The sequence below is a fragment of the Dendrobates tinctorius genome, unplaced genomic scaffold (assembly GCF_039654945.1).
Source record: "Dendrobates tinctorius isolate UK_male_01 unplaced genomic scaffold, ASM3965494v1 ptg000196l, whole genome shotgun sequence".
NCBI classification, from domain to species: Eukaryota; Metazoa; Chordata; class Amphibia; order Anura; family Dendrobatidae; genus Dendrobates; species Dendrobates tinctorius.
In genome coordinates this window covers 1367340-1390927 of record NW_027361863.1, presented here as the reverse complement: position 1 = coordinate 1390927, position 23588 = coordinate 1367340, and the positions used below count along the sequence as shown (strand labels likewise).

General features: G+C 43.3%; 1 protein-coding gene across 7 annotated transcripts in view; it reads left to right on the top strand.

The window, feature by feature from the left end:
• Positions 1 to 23588, top strand: part of FANK1 (fibronectin type III and ankyrin repeat domains 1) — a 156670-nt gene that overhangs the window by 105442 nt on the left and 27640 nt on the right. For 6 of the 7 annotated variants that reach the window (XM_073552768.1, XM_073552769.1, XM_073552770.1 and 3 more), the window contains 2 exons: positions 17682 to 17756; positions 21364 to 21429. In XM_073552768.1, coding sequence (XP_073408869.1) covers positions 17682 to 17756; positions 21364 to 21429 — 141 coding nt within the window. The remainder of the gene's footprint in view (positions 1 to 17681; positions 17757 to 21363; positions 21430 to 23588) is intronic. The other variant, XM_073552766.1, reaches the window with a different exon arrangement.

Sequence of the window (23588 nt, the reverse complement as noted above, 5' to 3'; positions counted from 1 at the left end):
TTTAGGCTATGTGCACACGTAGCGTTTTAAAACGCACACTAAAAACCGGACTCCTTCCCAGAAATCGCGCGGTTTTTTCCGCGCGATTTCACCGCGATTTTACCGCGATTTTGCCGCGATTTTCGCGTGCGATATTCAAGCACTTTCCAAGCGATTTGAAGCATCGCTTGGAAAGTGATTGACAGGTTGGTCACACTCGTCAAACATAGTGTTTGACAAGTGTGACCAGGTTTTTACTATTGAGGCCGCCTATGCGGCATCAATAGTAAAAGATAGAATGTTAAAATGCTAAAAAAAATAAAAAAATCGGTGTATATTTACCTTCTGGCGTCCCGCGCTGCATTCCCGGGCCTCAGCGTTCCCAGTAATGCCTTGCGAGACCTGTGATGAGGTAGTCTCGCGTTGCTATAGCGATCTCGCGAGACCGCTAGAGTCACGCGAGTCTACGCCATTACAGGACCTTGCCGCAAGGCATTACTGGGAACGCTGTGGCCCAGGAATGCAGCGCGGGACATCGGAAGGTAAATATACCCCGATTTTTTATTTTTTATTCTTTTTTTACAGGGGTATGGTACCCAGGGCCTGGAGGACAGTCTCCTCTCCTCCACACCGTGGGTACCAACCGCACATGAGACGCTTAACTTCCCGCATGGTGGGCATAGCCACATGCGGGAAGTAAGCGATTCTCATGCATTCCTATGGGTGCGGAATCGCGGCAATTCTTTGCGATTCTGCACAAAGAATGAGCATGCTGCGATTTTTTCCGCGATGCGATTCCGCCGCGGAAAAAAGCGCAGCATTAGCACAGCATGTGCGGAATCCCATAGGAATGCATGGGGTGCGTTCTGTACACGATTTTTAAGCGTTTTCGCGCTGAAAATCGCGGCAAAAACGCTTAAAAATCGCTACGTGTGCACACAGCCTTAGGGTGCTGTTACCCTTGGAAAAATAAGAATTGAGGGTGAAAAGATCATTTTTGTGGAAATAATATGATTTTTTAATTGTACGGCTTTATGTTATAAACTTCTGTGAAGCCCTTGGGGGTTCAAAGTTCTCACCACACATCTAGATAAGTTCCTTAGGGGGTCTAGTTTCCAAAATGGTGTCATTTGTGGGGGGTTTCCACTGTTTAGGTACATCAGGGGTTTTCCAATCGCGACATGGTGTCCGATCTCAATTCCAGCCAAAAACGTCAAATGGCATCGCTTCCATTCCGAGCTCTGCCATGCGCCCAAATAGTGGTTTACCCCCACATGTGGGGTATCAGCGTACTCAGGACAAATTGCACAATAACTTTTAGGGTGCTGTTACCCTTGGAAAAATAAGAATTGAGGGTGAAAAGATCATTTTTGTGGAAAAAATATGATTTTTTAATTGTACCGCTGTACGTTATAAACTTCTGTAAAGCCCTTGTGGGTTCAAAGTTCTCACCACATATCTAGATAAGTTCCTTGGGGGGTCTAGTTTCCAAAATGGGGTCACTTTTAGGGGGTTTCCACTGTTTAGGTACATCAGGGAATCTCCAAACGTGACATGGCGTCCGATCTGAATTCCAGCCAATTTTGCATTGAAAAAGTCTAACTGCGCTCCTTCCCTTCTGAGCTCTGCCACGCGCCGAAACAGCCGTTCCCCCCCCAGAAATCAGGTATCAGCGTACTCAGGACAAATTGCACAATAACTTTTGCAGTCTAATTTCTCCTGTTACCCTTGGTAAAATAAAAAAAATTGAACCTGAAGTATTTTTTTTGTGAAAAAAAGTTAGATGTTCATTTTTTTTTAAATATTCAAAAAAATTCCTGTGACGCACCTAAAGGGTTAATAAACTTCTTGAATGTGGTTTTGAGCACCTTAAGGGGTGCAGTTTTTAGAATGGTGTCACTTTGGGGTATTTTCTATCATATAGACCCCTCAAAGTGGCTTCAAATGTGATGTGGTCCTAAAAATAAAATGGTGTTGTAAAAATGAGAAATCGCTGGTCATCTTTTAACCCTTATAACTTCCTAACAAAAAAAAAATTTGGTTCCAAAATTGTGGTGATGTAAAGTAAACATGTGGGAAATGTTAGTTATCAAGTTTTTTGTGTGCCGTATCTCTGTGATTTAAGGGCATAAAAATTCAAAGTTGGAAAATTGTGAAATTTTCAAAATTTTTGCCAAATTTCCGTTTTTTTCACAAATAAACGCAAGTTATTTGAATGAAATTTTACCACTAACATGAAGTACAATATGTCACGATAAAACAATGTCAGAATCACCGGGATCCATGGAAGCGTTCCAGAGTTATGACCTCATAAAGGTACAGTGGTCAGAATTGTAAAAATTGGCCCGGTCATGAACGTTCAAACCACCCTTGGGGGTGAAGGGGTTAATGTATAGCTGAGAATCTAGGCACAACACCACTTAGTCAGTTAGGCTGTTGTTATTTGTAAAATAGAGGACAGGAGAGCCCCCCCAGACCTCTACATGTCTGGAAAATTATCTGTTTTACGTAGCTTATGATGTCAACAGAAACAACTGGAACTTTTCATATGGAAGTATTAAATCCTTCTGATTTTTGGACCTAGTGGCAACTTCCCTCCGACTCTAATTGACACACCTGGGTCTGGGAGTTTATAGACTCTCAGTCTGCTTCTGGGAGCCGCCGGTGATAGCCACATTTTCCCTTATGAAGGCTTGGAGCTTTAGCAGTCGGCTCACTTCCTCTTTGGTGCCCTTGGAAGATGTTTGGTGTTACTTCTCTGGATTCTGCTCAAGTTAAGTTTCTTCTCCCTTGTTTGTCTCCCTTCTTGTCTTTAATGTACAGTGGGGACTGACTAGTGCTCAATCTCCCCCCTTCCCTATTCAGGACCTAGCTCTAGGGATATACAGGGCTTAGGTTTCCTACTTGGCGATTGGTGTGGACTCAATATACGGACAGTAGGGTAGGAAGGGTGCTTTTAGATCTTCCTAGGGATCTCCACTCTCCCATTCCCTAGCGTTTGGACTTCCTTCCCCTCTTCCCCTTGTTTTGTACTTAGTCTTCCCATACTGTGCGTGACAGCACATCGCTCCTTAGCCTCAAGCCTTGCCTGGGGGTCTGTGCACACCTGATTGATTGACAGTTCGGATCAGCACCTTGGCCTGAATTTTCTTATTCTGCAAGCTGAAGCAGCTCTGCCTCTACAGCGTCAGAGATACTCTGTGACACAGCAGTTTGGCCACTTTCAGAGCAGTGCTTCCAAGCCCTATAGAAAAGTGCTTGGAAGTGCTGCACTTCCTTCCTAGGAAATCAATCTCTGCTGATTATAATGCAGAGGTGGCCGGTCACCTAGTCAAGGAGCAGTAAACAATAACATTAAAACTCCCTACTTTCTTGAGAACGTTGAGTATTTTTTAATAACAAGTGACTTATAAAGTTTAAAAAGTTTTTGTAAACTTCTGCTATTGCAAGTGAAATACTGAGCACCGCCATATGTAAAGTTTCAGATTGACTTCAGTCTACAAAGCCTAGATAACTTCCACCGAATCCAGATTATCAACCCGCTCTGATTGACTTCACAAAAAAAATACCATACATTTTAATCTTTTTGAACCGCGGAAGATTTTACTATTTTGCTCAAATCATTCTAAAAAGTTAAACGAGAAAATGGAAACTACCTGACTTTTATAAAGAAACTCATCTACATTTAATCCATACAAATGTCACTTCTGGGTACTCATAAGCACTTCGACTTAGATAAGGCATGAGGGGGTTATTCTGAAAATTACAAAAGGTTACAAGTAAAACTTCTTGAAAAAGTTTGGAGACTTTCTTTTCCCATATTTAAATAAAAAAAAAAATGAAAAAATATTCAGGCTTGATAAGTTGAATTAGACTTGCCGGAGGAAATGTTCCAAGGTGCCGGGTGATAAGACGAGGTGAATTATTAATATCAACACCAAAGAATCAGCTATGGCCACAATATAGTAAGAATAATACAGTTTTATACATCAGGCCACAAAATCATTTTGGAAGCAATCACCGCGTTAAGGGTTTTCTAATTTAGGCCGGTGAACGGTGTGTAAATGGACAATCTGTCCGATTGAAATCTGTCTCGTCTACTAGGAGAAGTCTTCTGATGTGTAAGAGTGTTTTTTTTCAGTTGGGTTCGCTCTGAAGCCCAATTAGTAACCTAATTTAGACCAAAAGACACAAAATAATTTACTACCACAAATAGAAAACATTGAAGAGTAGAAAAAATAGGTAAAAGCCAAAGAATATCATGGCGCGAAAATGACCACATTATGTTAAATATAAACTTTATTAAATACAGAAAAAAACAACACTCAATTACTAAAGAAAAAAAAAATATAAAAACACTCCATAAAAACCCCAAACATCCCACAATGGTAAAATGGAGTGTTAGTTATTGACCAACTCCTGTATCCAACCAATATTAAAAAGGACAACTGTAACAACGCCAACCGCACAGCATAATCAATGGACCAAGTGCCTCACACTGCCCAGTACACCAAGGCATGTTTCGCGTATAGCTCCATCAGGGAGTACTGAGGGAGCTCCCACTGCCATGTACAGGTGAATCTCACAAAATTAGAATATCGTCAAAAAGTTAATTTATTTCAGTTCTTCAATACAAAAAGTGAAACTCATATATTCTATAGAGTCATTACACACAGAGTGATCTATTTCACATGTTTATTTCTGTTAATGTTGATGATTATGGCTTACAGCCAATGAAAACCCAAAAGTCATTATCTCAGTAAATTAGAATACTTTATATCACCAGCTTGAAAAATGATTTTAACCCCTTCATGACCCAGCCTATTTTGACCTTAATGACCTGGCCATTTTTTGCAATTCTGACCAATGTCCCTTTATGAGGTAATAACTCAGGAACGCTTCAACGCATCCTAGCGATTCCGAAATTTTTTTTTCGTGACATATTGGGCTTCATGTTAGTGGTAAATTTAGGTTGATAATTTTTGCGTTTATTTGTGAAAAAAATGGAAATTTGGCGAAAATTTAGAAAATTTTGCAATTTTCAAATTTTGAATTTTTATTCTGTTAAACCAGAGAGTTATGTGACACAAAATGGTTAATAAATAACATTTCCCACATGTCTACTTTACATCAGCACAATTTTGGAAACAACATTTTTTTTCATTAGGAAGTTATAAGGGTTAAAAGTTGACCAGCAATTTCTCATTTTTACAACAAAATTTACAAAACCATTTTTTTTAGGGACCACCTCACATTTGAAGTCACTTTGAGGGGTCTATATGGCAGAAAATACCCAAAAGTGACACCATTCTAAAAACTGCACCCCTCAAGCTACTCAAAACTACATTCAAGAAGATTATTAACCCTTCAGGTGCTTCACAGGAACTAAAGCAACATGTAATGAAAAAATTGACATTTTAATTTTTTTCCAACCAAAATTTTCTTTTAGCTTCAGTTTTTTCATTTTCACATGGGTAACAGGATAAATTGTATCCTAAAATTTGTTGGGCAATTTCTCCTGAGTACACCGATACCTCATATGTGGTCATAAACCACTGTTTGGGCGCATGGCAGGGGTCAGAAGGCAAGGAGCGCCATTTTACTTTTTAAATGGCAAATATGCTTGAATATTTAGCGGTTGCCATGTCGCGTTTGGAGAGCACCTGTGTGCCTAAACATTGGAACTCCCCCACAAGTGACCCCATTTTGGAAACTAGACCCTCCAAGGAACATATCTAGATGCATAGTGAGTAGTGTTGAGCGATACCGTCCGATACTTAAAAGTATCGTATCGGATGGTATCGGCCGATCTAAAAAAAATATCGGGTATCGCCGACAGGGCTGTGGAGTCGGTAAGCCAAACCTGTGACTCCGACTCCGACTCCTCAATTTCCCTTACACCGACTCCAACTCCGACTCCGACTCCACGACTCCGACTCCGACTCCCACACATATTGCTTATATTTAAGTGAAAAATTTATTGTAGTACAATGTGAACCTCAGACATTTAATCATTTTTATGATCCAATAATCAAGATATTTAGATAGAACAGAATATATATTGGTGTACTACCCGGTTTTCATTCTTTTTGGTACAGATACGATATGGATAGACAGATATGGATAAATGGATAGATAGAGCAGATTTCTAATCTGCTTTTGCTATTGAAAACATTATCTATGAGCTCAAAAACCTTTCAGGTGATGCAGTTTTTTAAAAAGATGATCAACTTTTGCAGCTGAAAAACGTATCCTCAAAAAACACAGGAAAAACGCTGTGTGTGAATGTAGCCTTAGATCAGGAATATAACAGCCATTTATAGGACATTTCATAACTTTCCCAAACTCCTATGAAAAAATATTCAGCACATCCTGCATTGAATTACTGTACCCAATTTATTATATATTTTAGGAGTCGGTCCATTTTATACCGACTCCAACTCCGACTCCGACTCCACCAAAATGAGCACCGACTCCACGACTCCGACTCCACAGCCCTGATCGCCGATTCCGATACCGGAAGTCCCATTCAAGTCTATGGGGTCTCTCTGGGGTCTGTACGGGCCTGCCGGGGGGCTGTGCCGGCCTGCCGGGGGGCTGTGCCGGCCTGCCGGGGGGTCTGTGCAGGCTCCGGTGGTCTGTGCTGGCCTGCCGGTGGTCTGTGCAGGCTCCGGTGGTCTGTGCCGGCCTGCCGGGGGGCTGTGACGGCCTGCCGGTGGTCTGTGCAGGCTCCGGTGGTCTGTGCCGGCCTGCCGGGGGGCTGTGCCGGCCTGCCGGTGGTCTGTGCCGGCCTGCCGGTGGTCTGTGCAGGCTCCGGGGGTCTGTGCAGGCATCGTCCGATGGGACTACAAGTCCCATCGGGCGATGCCTGCTACCATGACAGTGATTGACACATTAGCCAATGATGGGACAGTAGTAGTCCCATCATCCGGCTAATGTGTTGAATGTAAAAAAAAAATAAAAATTTACTTGCTACATACATGCTACATACATACAACATGCATACTACATATATACTACATGTCACATACATACTACATATATACTACATGCAACATGCATACCACATACATGCTACATACTACATGCATGCTACATACATGCTACATACTACATACATGCTACATACGTACTACATATATACTACATGCATGCAACATACATACTACATATATACTACATGTAACATACATACTACATATATACTACATGTAACATACATACTACATATATACTACATGCTACATACATGCAACATACACACTACATACTACATACATGCAACATACATACTACATACATGCTACATACATACACACTACATGCTACATACATACTACATACATGCTACATACATGCAACATACATACTACATACATACTACATACATGCTACATACATACCACATTCATGCAACATGCATACTACATATATACTGCATATATACTACATGCATGCAACATACATATATACTACATACAATACATACATATAGACATACAGTACATATAACATAGAGTATATACTTACCGTCACTTGTCACTTTGATCCCCGAAGCCATTGTCACCTGAGGGATCAATATCAAAATAAAAAAACACCAATATACTTACCCCGATCCGCAGAAGTCCACGAGGGTCCCACGTCCATCTTGCGTGGAGAACAGCAGCATCAGCTGATGCTACCGTTCTCTACCAGCTCCAGGAATACAATGACGGAAGGTAGGTATCCTTCCGCACTGTATTCCTCCACCACTGTAAAAAAAAAAAAAATGTCCCTAGTCTCACTTTATGCCATTGCTGCGTGGGAATGGCATAAAGTGAGACTAGGGACTTTTTTTTTTCTCAGGTGACAATGGCTTCGGGGATCAAAGTGACAAGTGACGGTAAGTATGTACTCTATGTTATATGTACTGTATGTCTATATGTATGTATTGTATGTAGTATATATGTATGTTGCATGCATGTAGTATATATGCAGTATATATGTAGTATGCATGTTGCATGCATGTGGTATGTATGTAGTATGTATGTAGCATGTATGTAGTATGTATGTTGCATGTAGTATATATGTAGTATGTATGTTACATGTAGTATATATAGTATATATGTAGTATGCATGTTGCATGCATGTAGTATATATGTTGTATGTATGTTGCATGCATGTAGTATATATGTATTATGTATGTAGCATGTATGTAGTATGCATGTTGCATGTAGTATATATGTAGTATGTATGTTACATGTAGTATATATAGTATATATGTAGTATGCATGTTGCATGCATGTAGTATATATGTTGTATGTATGTTGCATGCATGTAGTATATATGTATTATGTATGTAGTATGTATGTAGCATGTATGTAGTATGTAGCATGTATGTAGTATGTAGCATGTATGTAGTATGTATGTTGCATGTATACAGCATGTATGTAGTATGTATGTTGCATGTATGTAGCATGTAGTGTGTATGTATGTAGTATGTATGTATGTAGCATGTAGTGTGTATGTTGCATGTATGTAGCATGTAGTATATATGTAGTATGTATGTTACATGTAGTATATATAGTATATATGTAGTATGCATGTTGCATGCATGTAGTATATATGTTGTATGTATGTTGCATGCATGTAGTATATATGTATTATGTATGTAGTATGTATGTAGCATGTATGTAGTATGTAGCATGCATGTAGTATGTAGCATGTATGTAGTATGTATGTTACATGTAGTATATATGTAGTATGTATGTTACATGTAGTATATATGTAGTATGTATGTTACATGTAGTATATATGTAGTATGTATGTTGCATGCATGTAGTATGTAGCATGTATGTAGCATGCATGTAGTATGTAGCATGTATGTAGTATGCATGTTGCATGTAGTATATATGCAGTATGCATGTTGTATGTATGTAGCATGTAAATTTTTTTTTTTTTTTTACATTCAACACATTAGCCGGATGATGGGACTACTACTGTCCCGTCATTGGCTAATGTGTCAATCACTGTCATGGTAGCAGGCATCGCCCGATGGGACTTGTAGTCCCATCGGACGATGCCTGCACAGACCCCCGGAGCCTGCACAGACCACCGGCAGGCCGGCACAGACCACCGGAGCCGGCACAGCCCCCCGGCAGGCCGGCACAGCCCCCCGGCAGGCCTGCACAGACCACCGGCAGGCCGGCACAGACCACCGGAGCCTGCACAGACCACCGGCAGGCCGGCACAGCCCCCCGGCAGGCCGGCACAGACCACCGGAGCCTGCACAGACCACCGGCAGGCCGGCACAGCCCCCCGGCAGGCCGGCACAGACCACCGGAGCCTGCACAGACCACCGGCAGTCCGGCACAGACCACCAGACAGTCGGCACAGCCCCCCCGAAGGCCCGAACTGACGGCGCATCATGATGCGCACAGACAGCGCATCATGATGACGTCATTTCGGCAGCCAATCAGAGCCACAAAAGTGGCTCATTGCATTTTGGACTTCCGATTCCGGTATCCAATACGAAAAAAGTATCGGTACTCAGTATCGGAATTCCGATACGGCAAATATCGGCCGATACCCGATACTTGCGGTATCGGAAAGCTCAACACTAATAGTGAGCACTTTGAACCCCCAGGTGCTTCACAAATTGATCCGTAAAAAAAAGTACTTTTTTTTTCACAAAAATTTTATTTAGCCTCGTTTTTTTCATTTTCACATGGGCAACAGGATAAAATGGATCCTAAAATTTGTTGGGCAATTTCTCCTGAGTACATCAATATCTCATATGTGGTCATAAACCACTGTTTGGGCGCACGGCAGAGCCCGGAAGGGAAGGCGCGCCATGTGACTTTTTGATTGGAAAATTAGCTCCAATCGTTAGCGGACAGCATGTCGCATTTGGAGAGCCCCTGTGTGAGTAAACATTGGAGCTCCCCCTCAAGTGACCCCATTTTGGAAACTTGACCCCCGAAGGAACTTATCTAGATGTGTGGTGAGCACTTTGAACCCCCAAGTGCTTCACAGAAGTTTATAACGCAGAGCAGTGAAAATAAAAAATGATTTTTTAGTCCGCTATTTTTTATTTTAACAAGGCTAACAGGAGAAATTGAACCACAAAAGTTGTTGTGCAATTTGTCCTGAGTACACCGATACCCCATATGTGGGGGGGAACCACTGTTTGGGAGCACGGGAGAGCTCAGAAGGGAAGGAGCGCCATTTTGGACTGCAGACTTTGATGGAATGTTCTGCGGGCGTCATGTTGCGTTTGCAGAGCCCCTGTGTGTCTAAACAGTAGAAACCCCCACAAGTGACCCCATTTTGGAAACTAGAACCCCCGAGGAGCTTATCTAGATGTGTAGTGAGCACTCTGAAGCCCCAAGTGCATCACAGAAGTTTATAAATGCAGAGCCATGAAAATAAAAAAATATTTTTTTTTTCCTCAAAAATGATTTTTTAGCCCGCTATTTTTTATTTTCCCAAGGGTAACAGGATAAATTGGACCCCAAAAGTTGTTGTCCAGTTTGTCCTGAGTACACTGGTACCCCATATGTGGGGGGAAACCACTGTTTGAGCGCACGGCATGGCTCAGAAGGGAAGGAGCGTCATTTGACTTTTTGAATGGAAAATTAGCTCCAATCGTTAGCGGACACCATGTCGTGTTTGCAGAGCCCCTGTGTGCGTAAACTTTGGAGCTCCCCCACAAATGACCCCATTTTGGAAACTAGACCCCCTAAGGAACTTATCTAGATGCATAGTGAGCACTTTGAACCCCCAGGTGCTACACAGAAGATTATAACGCAGAGCTGTTAAAATAAAAATATTTTTTTTCCTCAAAAAAAAATTTTTTAGCCTGCTATTTTTTATTTTCACAAGGGTAACAGGATAAATTGGACCCCAAAAGTTGTTGTCCAGCTTGTCCTGAGTACGCTGGTACCCCATATGTGGGGGGGACCACTGTTTGGGCAGACGTAAGGGCTCGGAAGGGAAGTAGTGACGTTTTTAAATTCCGACTTGATGGAATGGTCTGTGGGCGTCATGTTACGTTTGCAGAGCCCCTGATGTACCTAAACAGTGCAAACCCCCCACAATTGACCCCATTTTGGAAACTAGATCACCCAAGGAACTAATCTAGATGTGAGGTGTGCACTTTGAACCCCCAAGTGCTTCACAGAAGTTTATAACGCAGAACCATGAAAATAAAAAATCTTTTTTTTTACACAAAAATAATTATTTTAGCCCCCATTTTTTTATTTTCCCAAGGGTAACAGGAGAAATTAGACCCCCAAAGTTGTTGTGCAATTTTTCCTGAGTACCCTGATACCCCATAAGTGGGGGTACACCACTGTTTGGGCACACGTCGGGGCTCGAAATGGAGGGAGCACCGTTTGACTTTTTGAACGCAAAATTGGCTGGAATAAATGGTGGCTCCATGTCGCGTTTGGAGACCCCGTGATGTGCCTAAACAGTAGAAACCCCTCAATTCTATCCAACCCTAACCCCAACACACCCCTAACCCTAATCCCAACCCTAATCATAACCCTAACCACAACACTAATCCCAACACACCCCTAACAAAATCCCAACTCTAACCCTAACCACAAGCCTAACCGTAACCCCAACCCTAACCCTAATTCCAACCCTAACCCTAATTCCAACCCTAACCCCTAGTCCAACCCTAACCCTATTTCTAATCCTAACCGTAATTCCAACCCTAGCCCTAGCCCTAACCCTAACCCTAGCCCTAATGGAAAAATAAAAAAAAAATATTTTTTTTTATTTTATTATTTGTCCATACCTATGGGGGTGATAAGGGGGGTGGTGATTTACTTTTTTTTATTTTGATCACTATGAAAGTTTATCATAGTGATCAAAATAAATGAATCTGCAGCGTTGCAGATTCGATTCGGCGCACTGCGCATGCGCCCGCCATCTTCCAAGATGGCGGCGCCCATGACGCTGGACGGCGGGACACCGGGACGGATAGCGGGAGGTCGGAGGCACAAAGGAGGGTGAGAGGGGGTGATCGGAGGGGTGATCGGAGGGCTGGGGGGGTGGAGGGAAGGCGGGAGGCAGATTATGACGGCGGCTGCCGATTGGTGCCGTCAGACGGTGGCGGCAGCCGATCGGTGCCGTCAGTCGGTGTGGGGGGTCGGGTCTCAGTGTCCAGCCATGGCCGATGCTATTTCAGTCGTTTGGGCACGACTTTTCATGACGCCTACGTAGGCGTCATGGGTCCTGAAGGGGTTAAAATCCGAAATGTTGGCCTACTGAAATGTATGTTCAGTAAATGCACTCAATACTTGGTCGGGGCTCCTTTGGCTTCAATTACTGCATCAATGTGGCGTGACATTGATGCAGTAATTGAAACTTCACACTAGACCTGAAGTAGCTTGGATTGTCTGTCTCTCCACTCTTTTTTCAGACACTGAGAGCTTGATTTCCAAGGTCTAGTGTGAAGTTTCCACAATCAGTGATGGTTTGGGGAGCCATGTCATCTGCTGGTGTAGGTCCACTGTATTTTATCAGGACCAAAGTCAGCGCAGCCGTCTACCAGGACATTTTAGAGCACTTCATGCTTCCCTCTGCCGACAAGCTTTTTGAAGATGGAAATTTCATTCTCCAGCAGGACTTGGCCCCTGTCCACACTGCCAAAAGCACCAATACCTGGTTTACAAACAACAGTATCACTGTGCTTGATTGGCAGCAAACTCGCCTGACCTTAACTCCATAGAGCACCTGTGGGATATTGTCAAGAGGAAGATGAGCGACACCAGACCCAACAATGCAGACAAGCTGAAGGCTGCTATCAAAGCAACCTGGGCTTCCATAACCCCTCAGCAGTGCCACAGGCTGATCGCCTCCATGCCACGCCACATTGATGCAGTAATTGATGCAAAAGGAGCCCCGACCAAGTATTGAGTGCATTCACTGAACATACATTTCAGTAGGCCAACATTTCGGATTTTAAAATCATTCTTTCAAGCTGGTGTTATAAAGTATTCTAATTTACTGAGATAATGACTTTTGGGTTTTCATTGGCTGTAAGCCATAATCATCAACATTAATAGAAAGAAACACTTGAAATAGAGCCATTACAAACAGAATGATTTGGGGGTTGAGCAGGAGGTTGGACCAGATGGCCCAAGAGGTCCCTTCCAACTCTACGATTCTTTGATTCTATGATCTATCTAATATATGAGTTTCACTTTTTGTATTGAAGAACTGAAATAAATTAACTTTTTGATGATATTCTAATTTTGTGAGATGCACCTGTATTATAGTGAACACTCACCAATAGGCTATGGGCAACGTCATTGGTGCATTTCAGCCGCCCATCACCGCATCCATCGTTGTCTCCGTCGTCCTGGAAGTCACATGTCAGCGCAGCCAGAGTTCCAATTGAGCGCCAAAGGTGTGGAAAGAGGGAGCACCGTCACAGCCTTCATACGTATAACCCCAGTGCCGAGTGTGCCATATTTGAAAAGGGAACAGTTTCCACTGTGAAACCTGCCTGAAAAAGCTCCCTAAGGCTGGTTTCACATTTGCGTTTTTTTTCGCGGTATTTTAGCGCTAAAAAGCGCATGCGTTTTTTTCCCTATACTTTGCATGGGATGCGCTTATGTGCGCATACACATGCGTTTGTATGCGTTTTTCCACGCATGCGTTTTTTTGCGGTATGCGCTCGGGCGCACAAAATGCATCCTGTTGCATTTTTTGGGCGTCCGACTTGCCTCAAAAAAACGCATGCGCACGCAATGCGTTTTTTTACAGCAAGACACCCATTATAAGTCTATGGGTGCGCATATGTGCGCATTGGCATGCTTATGTATGCGTTTTTTTGCGCATGCGTTTTTTTTTTACCATTAGTTGGACAATGGAATTTAGGGGTTTGGGTTAGAGTTAGGGCTAGGGTTAGGGTTAGCTAGGGTTTAGGGTTAGGGTTAGGGTTAGTATGGTTTGGTTAAGGGTTAGGGTTAGTATGGTTTGGTTAAGGGTTAGGGTCAGGGTTAGGGTTAGGGTTAGGGTCAGGGTTAGGGTCAGGGTTAGGGTTAGGGTTAGTAAAGTCATGGTTTGGGTTAGTGTGAGGGGCCACCTAATGTTGGAAAAAAACGCAAACGCGGTAAAAACGCACTAAAAACGCATACAAACGCATAAAAACGCTGCGTTTTTTTCATGCATGCTCATAAAAATGCTTGAAAAAAACGCAGCATTTGTATGCGTTTGTATGCGTTTTTCCAATGCGTTTTTTTGCGGGAAAAACGCGCTGCAAAAAAAGGCAAGTGTGAAATTAGCCTAAGACCACTCAAAGAATGATGATATCCATTTTTACGTACAAATGACTGGTCACATGTTCAGTCTTTTTATCGACTTTTAACTGCTTCAGTTTTCTAAAGCAGTGACTTGATCGCTTGGATTATGCCGCAAATTAAATAATGAAGTTTATGGTGAGTCCAAAAAGATACTGTAGATGTAAGATGCCCGGAGTCTTTCGTACCATTTTATAAACACGGCAAACAACGCTGGCATTTCTGGGAACGAGTTCCGTTTAAAGAGCTTGATGGAATCACCCGAGCTTAGAAGACGCCATGTGCACGAACCCTAACACTTCAGTCTGCAAAACTGTTTGGCCTACAATCCTGTTCCAGATGCCAAAATGTGTATCATTTTAATTGTGATTTTAGGGCCACTCCCTTATGGAAGCTAAAATTTTGTATATGCTTTATAAATAATCACCTAAATTATTGGTGCGCGACTTATTGTGCTCTTGATCTTTTCTCTATCCTCAAAAAGAGAATCCACCAACCTGCTAAACATACAAGGGATTTACAGAGTAAGGCTGGGTTCACATGGGTGTAGGTCACGGGCCATCTCCTGACCCAAACTTACAATCCCGTTGACCCATATATGTCTGTAAGTTCAGGTCTGGAGACCCTGCGCCCAGGCTGGACTTTGTGGTCCTTATACGGACTGTAAAATGCTCTCGTGTGAACCCATCTTTTGCCAGATTCACCTAATGTGTTGGAATGCAAACTGGAGCTGCCCCACCATGCCTTCTTTCTTTCTTGTACTCTTTCTCCTTTTTTGTCAGTTTGTCTCTTGTTCTTCTTTCCACCTTTCTCTTTTTCGCTCTTACCATCTTTTTTTCTCTTGCCCTTTTCTTTTCACTCTCACATGCTTTATTTTTTTCTCAAGTTACCGTATTTTCCGGCGTATAAGACAACCCCCAACTTTTCCAGTTAAAATATAGCTTCTGATATACTCGCCGTATAAGACTACCCCTCTTCCAACGCACATACGGTAAAAATTAAAAAAACATTCACTTGCATGGGGGGCCCGAACATCTGTGTTTGCTGCAAAGTCAAGTGCATGACAGCACGGCAAGCACCGCTTCTGATCGACGGTGAAATCATCCCTGCCGGTCAGAGAGCCGCGGAACTTTACTGTTTGGGTTCGCCCATCTCGACTCCTGAGGACTGCAGTGAAGCAGCGCAGGTGCACTTGTGCGAGATCTGAGAGGCAGAGATGGAGGTAATAGGATACAAGGGCGGGCTAGACGGGTGAAAGAGGCGTGTTTTTCCGGGCACAGCGCCGCTCTCTTTCTTTTTTCCTATACCTGGGGCGTCCCAGATGCCTGCACTTGCTTCACTTACACCTTCCCAGTGAGGCGCCCCTTCACCTCGTCATCGGGACCGCTCCCCCCACTATATGCAGCGACCGCAGATTGCTCAGCACCTGCCCTAAAAGACGACACCTGGCGTATAAAACAACCCCTGACTTTTGAGAAGATTTTCAGGGGTTAAAAATATGTCTTACACACTGGAAAATATGGTATTTACTTTTTTCTCTTGTGCGCTCTCTGTCTCTTTCTTTCTGTCATTCTTTTTCTCTTCTCTTTCTTTCTTTTTCTCTTTCTGTCTTTTTTTTCTTCCTTTTTTTTAAATTTCTTTCTTTTTCTTTCTCTCTCTTTCCTCCTTCCTTCCTTTTTTCATTTCTTTCTCTTTCTTTCTTATTTCTTTCTCTTTCTGTGTTTCTCTTTCTGTCTTTCTTAGTTCCTATTTTTTTTTCGCTTTTCTCTGTCGTTGGCTGGGGTCACACTTGCGAGAAACTCGCACGAGTCTCACATCTCAATACCCGGCACTGCCGCCGACACTCGGGCCCAGAGCGCTCAGCATAGAAATACATGCAGCTGCACACTCCGGTCCCGAGTGCCGGCGGCAGTGCCGGGTATTGAGGTGCGAGTTTCTCGCAAGTGTGACCCCAGCCTTTCTCTTCTTTCTTCTTTCCTTTGTTCAATTCTTTCTTATTTCTTTCTCTTTTTCTGTCTTTCTCTTTCTGTCTTTTTTCCCTTTTCTCTGTCTTTGTCTTTCTCTTCTTTCTTCTTTCCTTCCTTTTTCTTTCTCTCTCTTTTTCTCTTACTTTCTCTCTTGTTCTTCCTTTTATGTTAGGGCCTGTAAAGCTCTTTATATAGACTATCTATATGACTATGTAAGAAGAATGCTGCATTTTGTGCAAAGACTTTTATACATCAATTGTTTAGCAATGATTCAGGGATTTCTTCTCTTCCCTGCCTCCTGCTCTATTGTTGGGTATCTGTTAGTTCCTCTCGTCATTTCTTGCTCGTGTAGAAATGTCCCTTAGCGTTTCCTGTAACTACAGTAGGTAAAATAGCCTTATAACTGGCCCGGTGATATATTGGGCACTTTTGTGGCGTATTACACCCTCTTCTCCATCCACTTAAATTCCTCTGAGAAATCCCATCTGCCATTCTGTTTTACGGGAAGCCATTTCTCATTAATGGCATTGTATTTTTTTCGCTTTGTTGGAAGGTCATCAGAAAATGTTCATCAAAAGCCGAACATTTTCCTGAGAAGCCTGAAAGAAGGAAAATGTTATCTTCTGTGTTAGCACGTTGATGGGCTCACGCCAAGCAGTTCATGGGCGTTTAGTCTGCTTTTTATTTTATTACTTGAAAATTTTGCCGTTGCGTTAAGACGTCGGAAGACTTGTATCAGTAGATTTTGAGTTGACGTTGTTGACTGCCGCTACGCCACGCAACGTAGCCTAAATTCGTGATGAAGCCCAGGCCTTAGATGCTAAAGGAGTTGCCTTTCTTTAGGATAGATCATCAATATCAGATCGGCGGGGAGTCTGACTTTTTGTCAATTCCATCAGTCAAGGGTGCAGCAGTTCCCTTCCCTTCTGTACATGGCATTGCAGGTCACAGCAGCTCCATCCCATTCAAGTAAATGGGACTATGCTGCTGTGTCTGATAAATGGTGAGACTGTGCCGATTTGTAAGAGGGGTCGAGAATCGGACCTCCATAAATCTAATATTGATGGAATAGGAAAGGACATGAGTTTTTTTTAGTCCAGAAAAGACCTGTTAATCACATTTAGGCTCTAACTTGGGGTCTGACCACTAGGACCCTCGTCGTTCCTGGTGAAGCAGTGGCTGCACATGAATGCCACCACTCCAATCCTTGTATATAGTAGTACAGCGGTCAGCTAGCTATAGCTGTCCCATAGACTATTGCTATTCTGTGGATAGGTGATAATTTGCCCTTTAATTTAACGCTTGTTACAGCAGCTATAAATAATGAGGGTTGTAGTTCTAAAATGATAGACGCTTCCAGTCCTAACTTGAATGTAAAAAAGTTTTTGTACAAGAAAGACCCTATGAAACTTTTTTTTTTTTTTTTTTCCCATCGTAGGAACGTGAAGGCCGACATTCCGGATAAACTAGGATTCAGTCCTCTCATGATTGCTGCCCAAAAAGGATATTTCAGGTTAGAGTTTTTATTTGTCACCTTCTTCTCTTCTGCCTCATTGTGAATTCCTCTTCTCCTATCTAGGTCAGGGATTGTGGCAGGAGTTTATTCTGGTCCCAAACTTCAACACTGATTACAACCAGGTGAAATCCCTGCATGTATAGGAGGGAGATGAGGGGGATCGTTAAGCTCAAGGTATGGACAAGGGGTAATTGCTGGAAGGACCCACGGGAGAGCGCGTGTCAGAGAAGCGACATAGATATTGAAGGCTGGGTTCACATTTACATTGTGCTGCTGAACATACACAACTTTGCTGTTGATTGCCGTTGGAAAAAATAGTTTATGGCTCCTCGTCTTATACATTTCACACAGCAGATACGCTGTGAATAGGGTTTTAAAGGGAATCTGTCACCAGGTTTTTGCCACCTAATCTGAGAGAATCATAATGTAGAGACAGAGACCCTGGTTACAGCAATGTGTCACTTACTGGTCTGCTTGCTGTAGTTTTGATAATATCACAGTTTCGACAGGACTAGTAAAACCTGCTGCCAGGTAGTCCTCCATATACATGAGCTCTGTGTAACTCCACCCACACAACTGATTGGTAGCTTGCTGCCTAAACACAGCCAATCAGTGGTGTGGGTGGGGTTATAAAAGAGCTCAGCATTCAAAGAACTGCTAGTAAGTGCTGTAAATGGGATAGCAAAAACCTGGTGATAGATTTCCTTTAACACTGGATAAACATCAACTGAAGCCGCTGATTTTGACGGTACCGGTAGACCATCTAGTGTCTATGAGTCTGTTCCAAGATATGGATCTGCCATGTTGAATTTCAGCAGCGTAAGTGTGCTTTCATTAGTCCCGAGACTGCTCGACTATCTAATATTTATAAGGGGGGTTTCTAAAACAGGAACAGGCATAAACATCAGCAATTGCTCCCAATAGATACACTGAAAAAGAGTCCTCACACATTACATAGACATTAGTCCTGATTTCAGCAGGGCTGAACCAACCATCTAACATATATGAATAGTTGTAGTTAAAAAAGGGCATGTTGGACTTTTACATGCCTAATCCTTTGTTCTCAGAAGATAAGTCACCATCTGAGTTGTATATCAGCGGCTTATCCCTCTTTCATCGTCGAGAGGGCATGTATGATCAGGAGCCTACCATGCATGTATATGGGCGGACGGGAGGAATGGTCGTTGACTTAACAAGTGTTTCGTTGACAGCTCTCAAAGGGAGACAGCAAATCATAAAATGACCAGAATTTATCTCCATCCTGCCATCTGACATGCAACCCTCCAGATGCTCTCCTCTAAACCTTATTGTTTTCTTTTTCTAATATCGGACTTGACCTTTCGATCAGTTAGCTATTGTATAATGTACTGCGATGCTTCTGTGTTTCGGTGATTTACTACTCACTAAAGGCCATTTGCAGTGCACTCACTCCCGGAGAGATGGAGGGTGCTGGAAGATGGGTGGGATCCCCATATTCAGTATAATGTCGTTCATTGCACACTCCGTCCTTCCTGCCAGCGTGAAGAGATTTGTTGATGGAGCAGTTGAGCCACATTAATATCTTTGCATTGGCAGATTGGTGTCTCCAGTGACAAATATTAAATTTTGACGTTTCAACTCTCCCGAGTCTTTATCACAGTGTGGCAGCATAGAAGAAAGAAGACCTGCAGTATGGATGAGAGCGGCATGTATGGACGCTTACAGACCAGAGGTAAATCGCCCATACATGCCTCGCTTATCCTCTTATACCGGAGCGTAAAAGCGTCAAGATTTAATATTTGTCACTTGAAACAGAAATATGTCAATTCAATGATTTATCTGCTCTATCAATAAACCTTTTCACGTTTGCACAAATTACAGAGTGTGCAGTGAACTATCTGCATCCTCACACTTACAACCTACCTGAAGTCATGCACTGACAACCCATCTATCCTCGCACTGACAGCCCATCTGCATCCCCACATTGACAACCCATTTGTATCCATGTACTGACAATCCATCTGTATCCTCACATTGACAACTCATCTGCATCTTTTCACTGACAACCATCTGCAACCTCACACTGACAACCCATCTTCATCCTCACACTAAGAACCCATCGTAATCTTCTCACTGACAACCCATGTGCATCTTCGCACTGTCAACTCATCTGCATCCTCGAACTGACAGCCCATCTGCATGTTCGCACTGACAGCCCATCTGTATCCTCACCCTGTCAACTCATCTGCATCCTCGTACTGTCAATCCAAGTGCATCCTTGCACTGACAACCCACGTGCATCCTTGTACTGACAACCCATCTGCATCCTCGCACTGACAACCCACGTGCATCCTCGTACTGACAACCCATGTGCATCCTCGCACTGACAACCCACGTGCATCCTCGTACTGACAACCCATCTGTATCCTCGCACTGACAACCCATGTGCATCCTCGTACTGACAACCCACGTGCATCCTCGTACTGACAACCCATCTGCATCCTCGCACTGACAACCCACGTGCATCCTCGTACTGACAACCCATCTGCATCCTCGCACTGACAACCCACGTGCATCCTCGTACTGACAACCCAGGTGCATCCTCGTACTGACAACCCACGTGCATCCTTGTACTGACAACCCATCTGCATCCTCGCACTGACAACCCACGTGCATCCTCGTACTGACAACCCATGTGCATCCTCGTACTGACAACCCACGTGCATCCTCGTACTGACAACCCACGTGCATCCTCGTACTGACAACCCACGTGCATCCTCGTACTGACAACCCATCTGCATCCTCGTACTGACAACCCACGTGCATCCTCGTACTGACAACCCATCTGCATCCTCGAACTGACAACCCATCTGCATTCTCGCACTGACAACCCATGTGCATCCTCGTACTGACAACTCATGTGCATCCTCATACTGACAACCCATCTGCATCCTCGTACTGACAACCCACGTGCATCCTCGTACTGACAACCCATCTGCATCCTCGTACTGTCAATCCATGTGCATCCTCGTACTGACAACCCATCTGCATCCTCGAACTGACAACCCATCTGCATTCTCGCACTGACAACCCATGTGCATCCTCGTACTGACAACTCATGTGCATCCTCATACTGACAACCCATCTGCATCTTCGTACTGACAACCCATCTGCATCCTCGTACTGACAGCCCATCTGCATCCTCGTACTGTCAATCCATGTGCATCCTCGTACTGACAACCCATCTGCATCTTCGCACTGACAACCCATGTGCATCCTCGCACTGACAACCCAACTGAATCCTTGCACTGACAACCCATCTGCATCCTCGTACTAACAACCCATCTGCATCTTCGCACTGACAACCCAACTGAATCCTTGCACTGACAATCCATCTGGATCCTCGCACTGTCAATCCATGGGTTAAATGGACAGGGTCGGATCCTGGATATTGGAGCAGGAGCTGTAATTACAGAGCCGAGTCCCAGGACTACCCGGCATGGGACATCTTGGCATGACTTACTCCCTTGACATAATGGATGAGGCAGAATACATAGAACACCTGTACGACACCCGTCCTGTTATAGCCCTTCTCAGCTGTGCTCTGTTCTGCGTCTGTGTCTAGGATTGTGCAGTCACTCATTGATCATGGTGCTGACATCAACCTGGAGAACGGGAGTGGAAAGAACAGGTATGTCCAAAAATATTACCAGTATTGACTTAAAATGGAAAAAGTTGTACAATGGTGGAAACCTATCAACACTGGTCCAGAAGCAAGTCCTGGTAGCGGAGATCCCCTCTACCGAGTCACGGAGCTGCGGAAAGACGCTGAAACTACAAAATAACTTCCCCGCAATCTTGCCCGGGTTGTCATGTTGGGGGTTGAATCGAGTGAAAGTAAAGGTCCAGCTTTCAACATAATTTTTTTGGAAATGGGTCCAATACTTTATAGTAATGTAATTTCTTTATAAATCTAACCCGCCTCCATAGACCTATAGTTAAGAAGTGACATGTTAATGAGTACTATTTTAATATTAAAGGGGTTGTCCAGGAATAAATGATTACTGTACCTATTTATAGGGTAGGTCATCAACATGAGTTCAGAGGGGTGCGACACTCAGCACCCCCCACCCATCAGATAAAATCTGCTCATTAAAGCTGGCCTTATACACATTAGACTTAAGTCAGCTGAACCCGCTGATATCGACAGGCTCGGCCGCCGGCCAAATGATGGTCAGGAGTGATGTCGATCAGGCATGTCTGATTTTTTTGGACATGCCTGATCAGCATCACTCGAATAATCTTTCAGCCGTCAGTCATGTAATTTGTATAGCCAGATGTTATGGACACCTAGCAAGCCTCATACTCTGCTTTGTGGCCATGTTGGCATGGTGAGAGCCCCAGGCAAAAACAAAAAAACGAACAATGCCAAATTATAGGGTAAAAAAAAATTACATATTTATAGCAAGTGACGGGGTCCTTTTTCTGGTTTATAGTCAGTGATTCAATTGTTTCTCCCAAACTCTGTAAAATTGAACTAATGGATGGTTTTTATTGAAGCAAAACAGTAAAGAAAAAAAATACAATAAAGGTAAATGAAAAAAAAAAAAGATAAAACACGGAGGATTCTGCTTCTGAAGCTCCAGACTCTTCTGAGAGAATAATTATACAGCAATGTAATTGTAGATTTTTGCAGCAGATGGAATGTGAGAGTCGTAACAATCAGCGTAATTTGCTTGCAGGAAGCAGAATATGTCTTCTTTAAATAACCTATGTATCGTACAATAATTCAGCACATTTCCCTAAATAGATCATTACACACAATGTTACAGTAAACAGCAGATTTAATTACTTATGGTGTTTGCCGTGGAATATTATTATACCGAGAGACTATATCTAGATTTAATGGAAAAAATAAAGAAGAGCCATCAGGAGAGTTTTACCGTAATGTGGCCGTGTTCTGTAGAGGTGACGGAATATTAAAGGTTTCATAACACAATGTAAAAACTGGTTATGTACACTGATCATTAAAACCATCGACGGCTGACGTTATTTTGTGACGATGGCACCCGTTGGGGGTGAGAAATATTAGGCAGCAAGTGAAGCGTCAGTCGTTGGAGATGATGTGTTGGAAGCGGGAAAAATGAGCAAGCAGAAGCTTTTCAGTGATGGTCCAAACTGTGATGTCTAAATGACTGGGTCAGGACATCTCCGAACAGCAGATCTTGTAGGTGGTCCCTGGTATAGAGAGCGGTTAGTACCCACCGGTAAGTGGTCCAAGGAGAGACAACCGATGACCTCGTGACCGGTCCATGGGTGCTCAAGGCTGACTGATGTGCCCAAGGAGTGAACGTTGCCCTGTCTGGTCTGATCGCATAGAAGAGATTCTGTAGGACAAATTGTCGATAAAAGTAGTGATAGAAAGGTGGCCGAACATAAAGAGCATGGCGGCTTGCTGCATATGGGGCTACATACTTGCGCATTTGTCAGAGTACCCTTCCTGACCTGTCTTCTGCCGAGTTCTCCTACGGTAGTCATGAGCATCAGAGCTGGTCCATGGAGCAATGGAAGAAGGTGACCTGGGCTAGTAAGGGATGTTTGCTTTTACATCGTGTGAACAGCCGCATGCTCCACTTACCACTTACCAGAGATCTCTCCAATGAACTGTTTGTACCAAGGACTGTGACAAGAACAAGGGGGCATTCTCTTCGTTTGGAGGAAAGACCATTTCTGCACCAGCATAGAAGAGGGTTCTTCACGGTAAGAGCAGTGAGGCTCTGGAATTCTCTTCCTGAGGAAGTGGTGATGGCCAACTCACTGAATGAATTTAAGAAAGGAATGGAGGCTTTT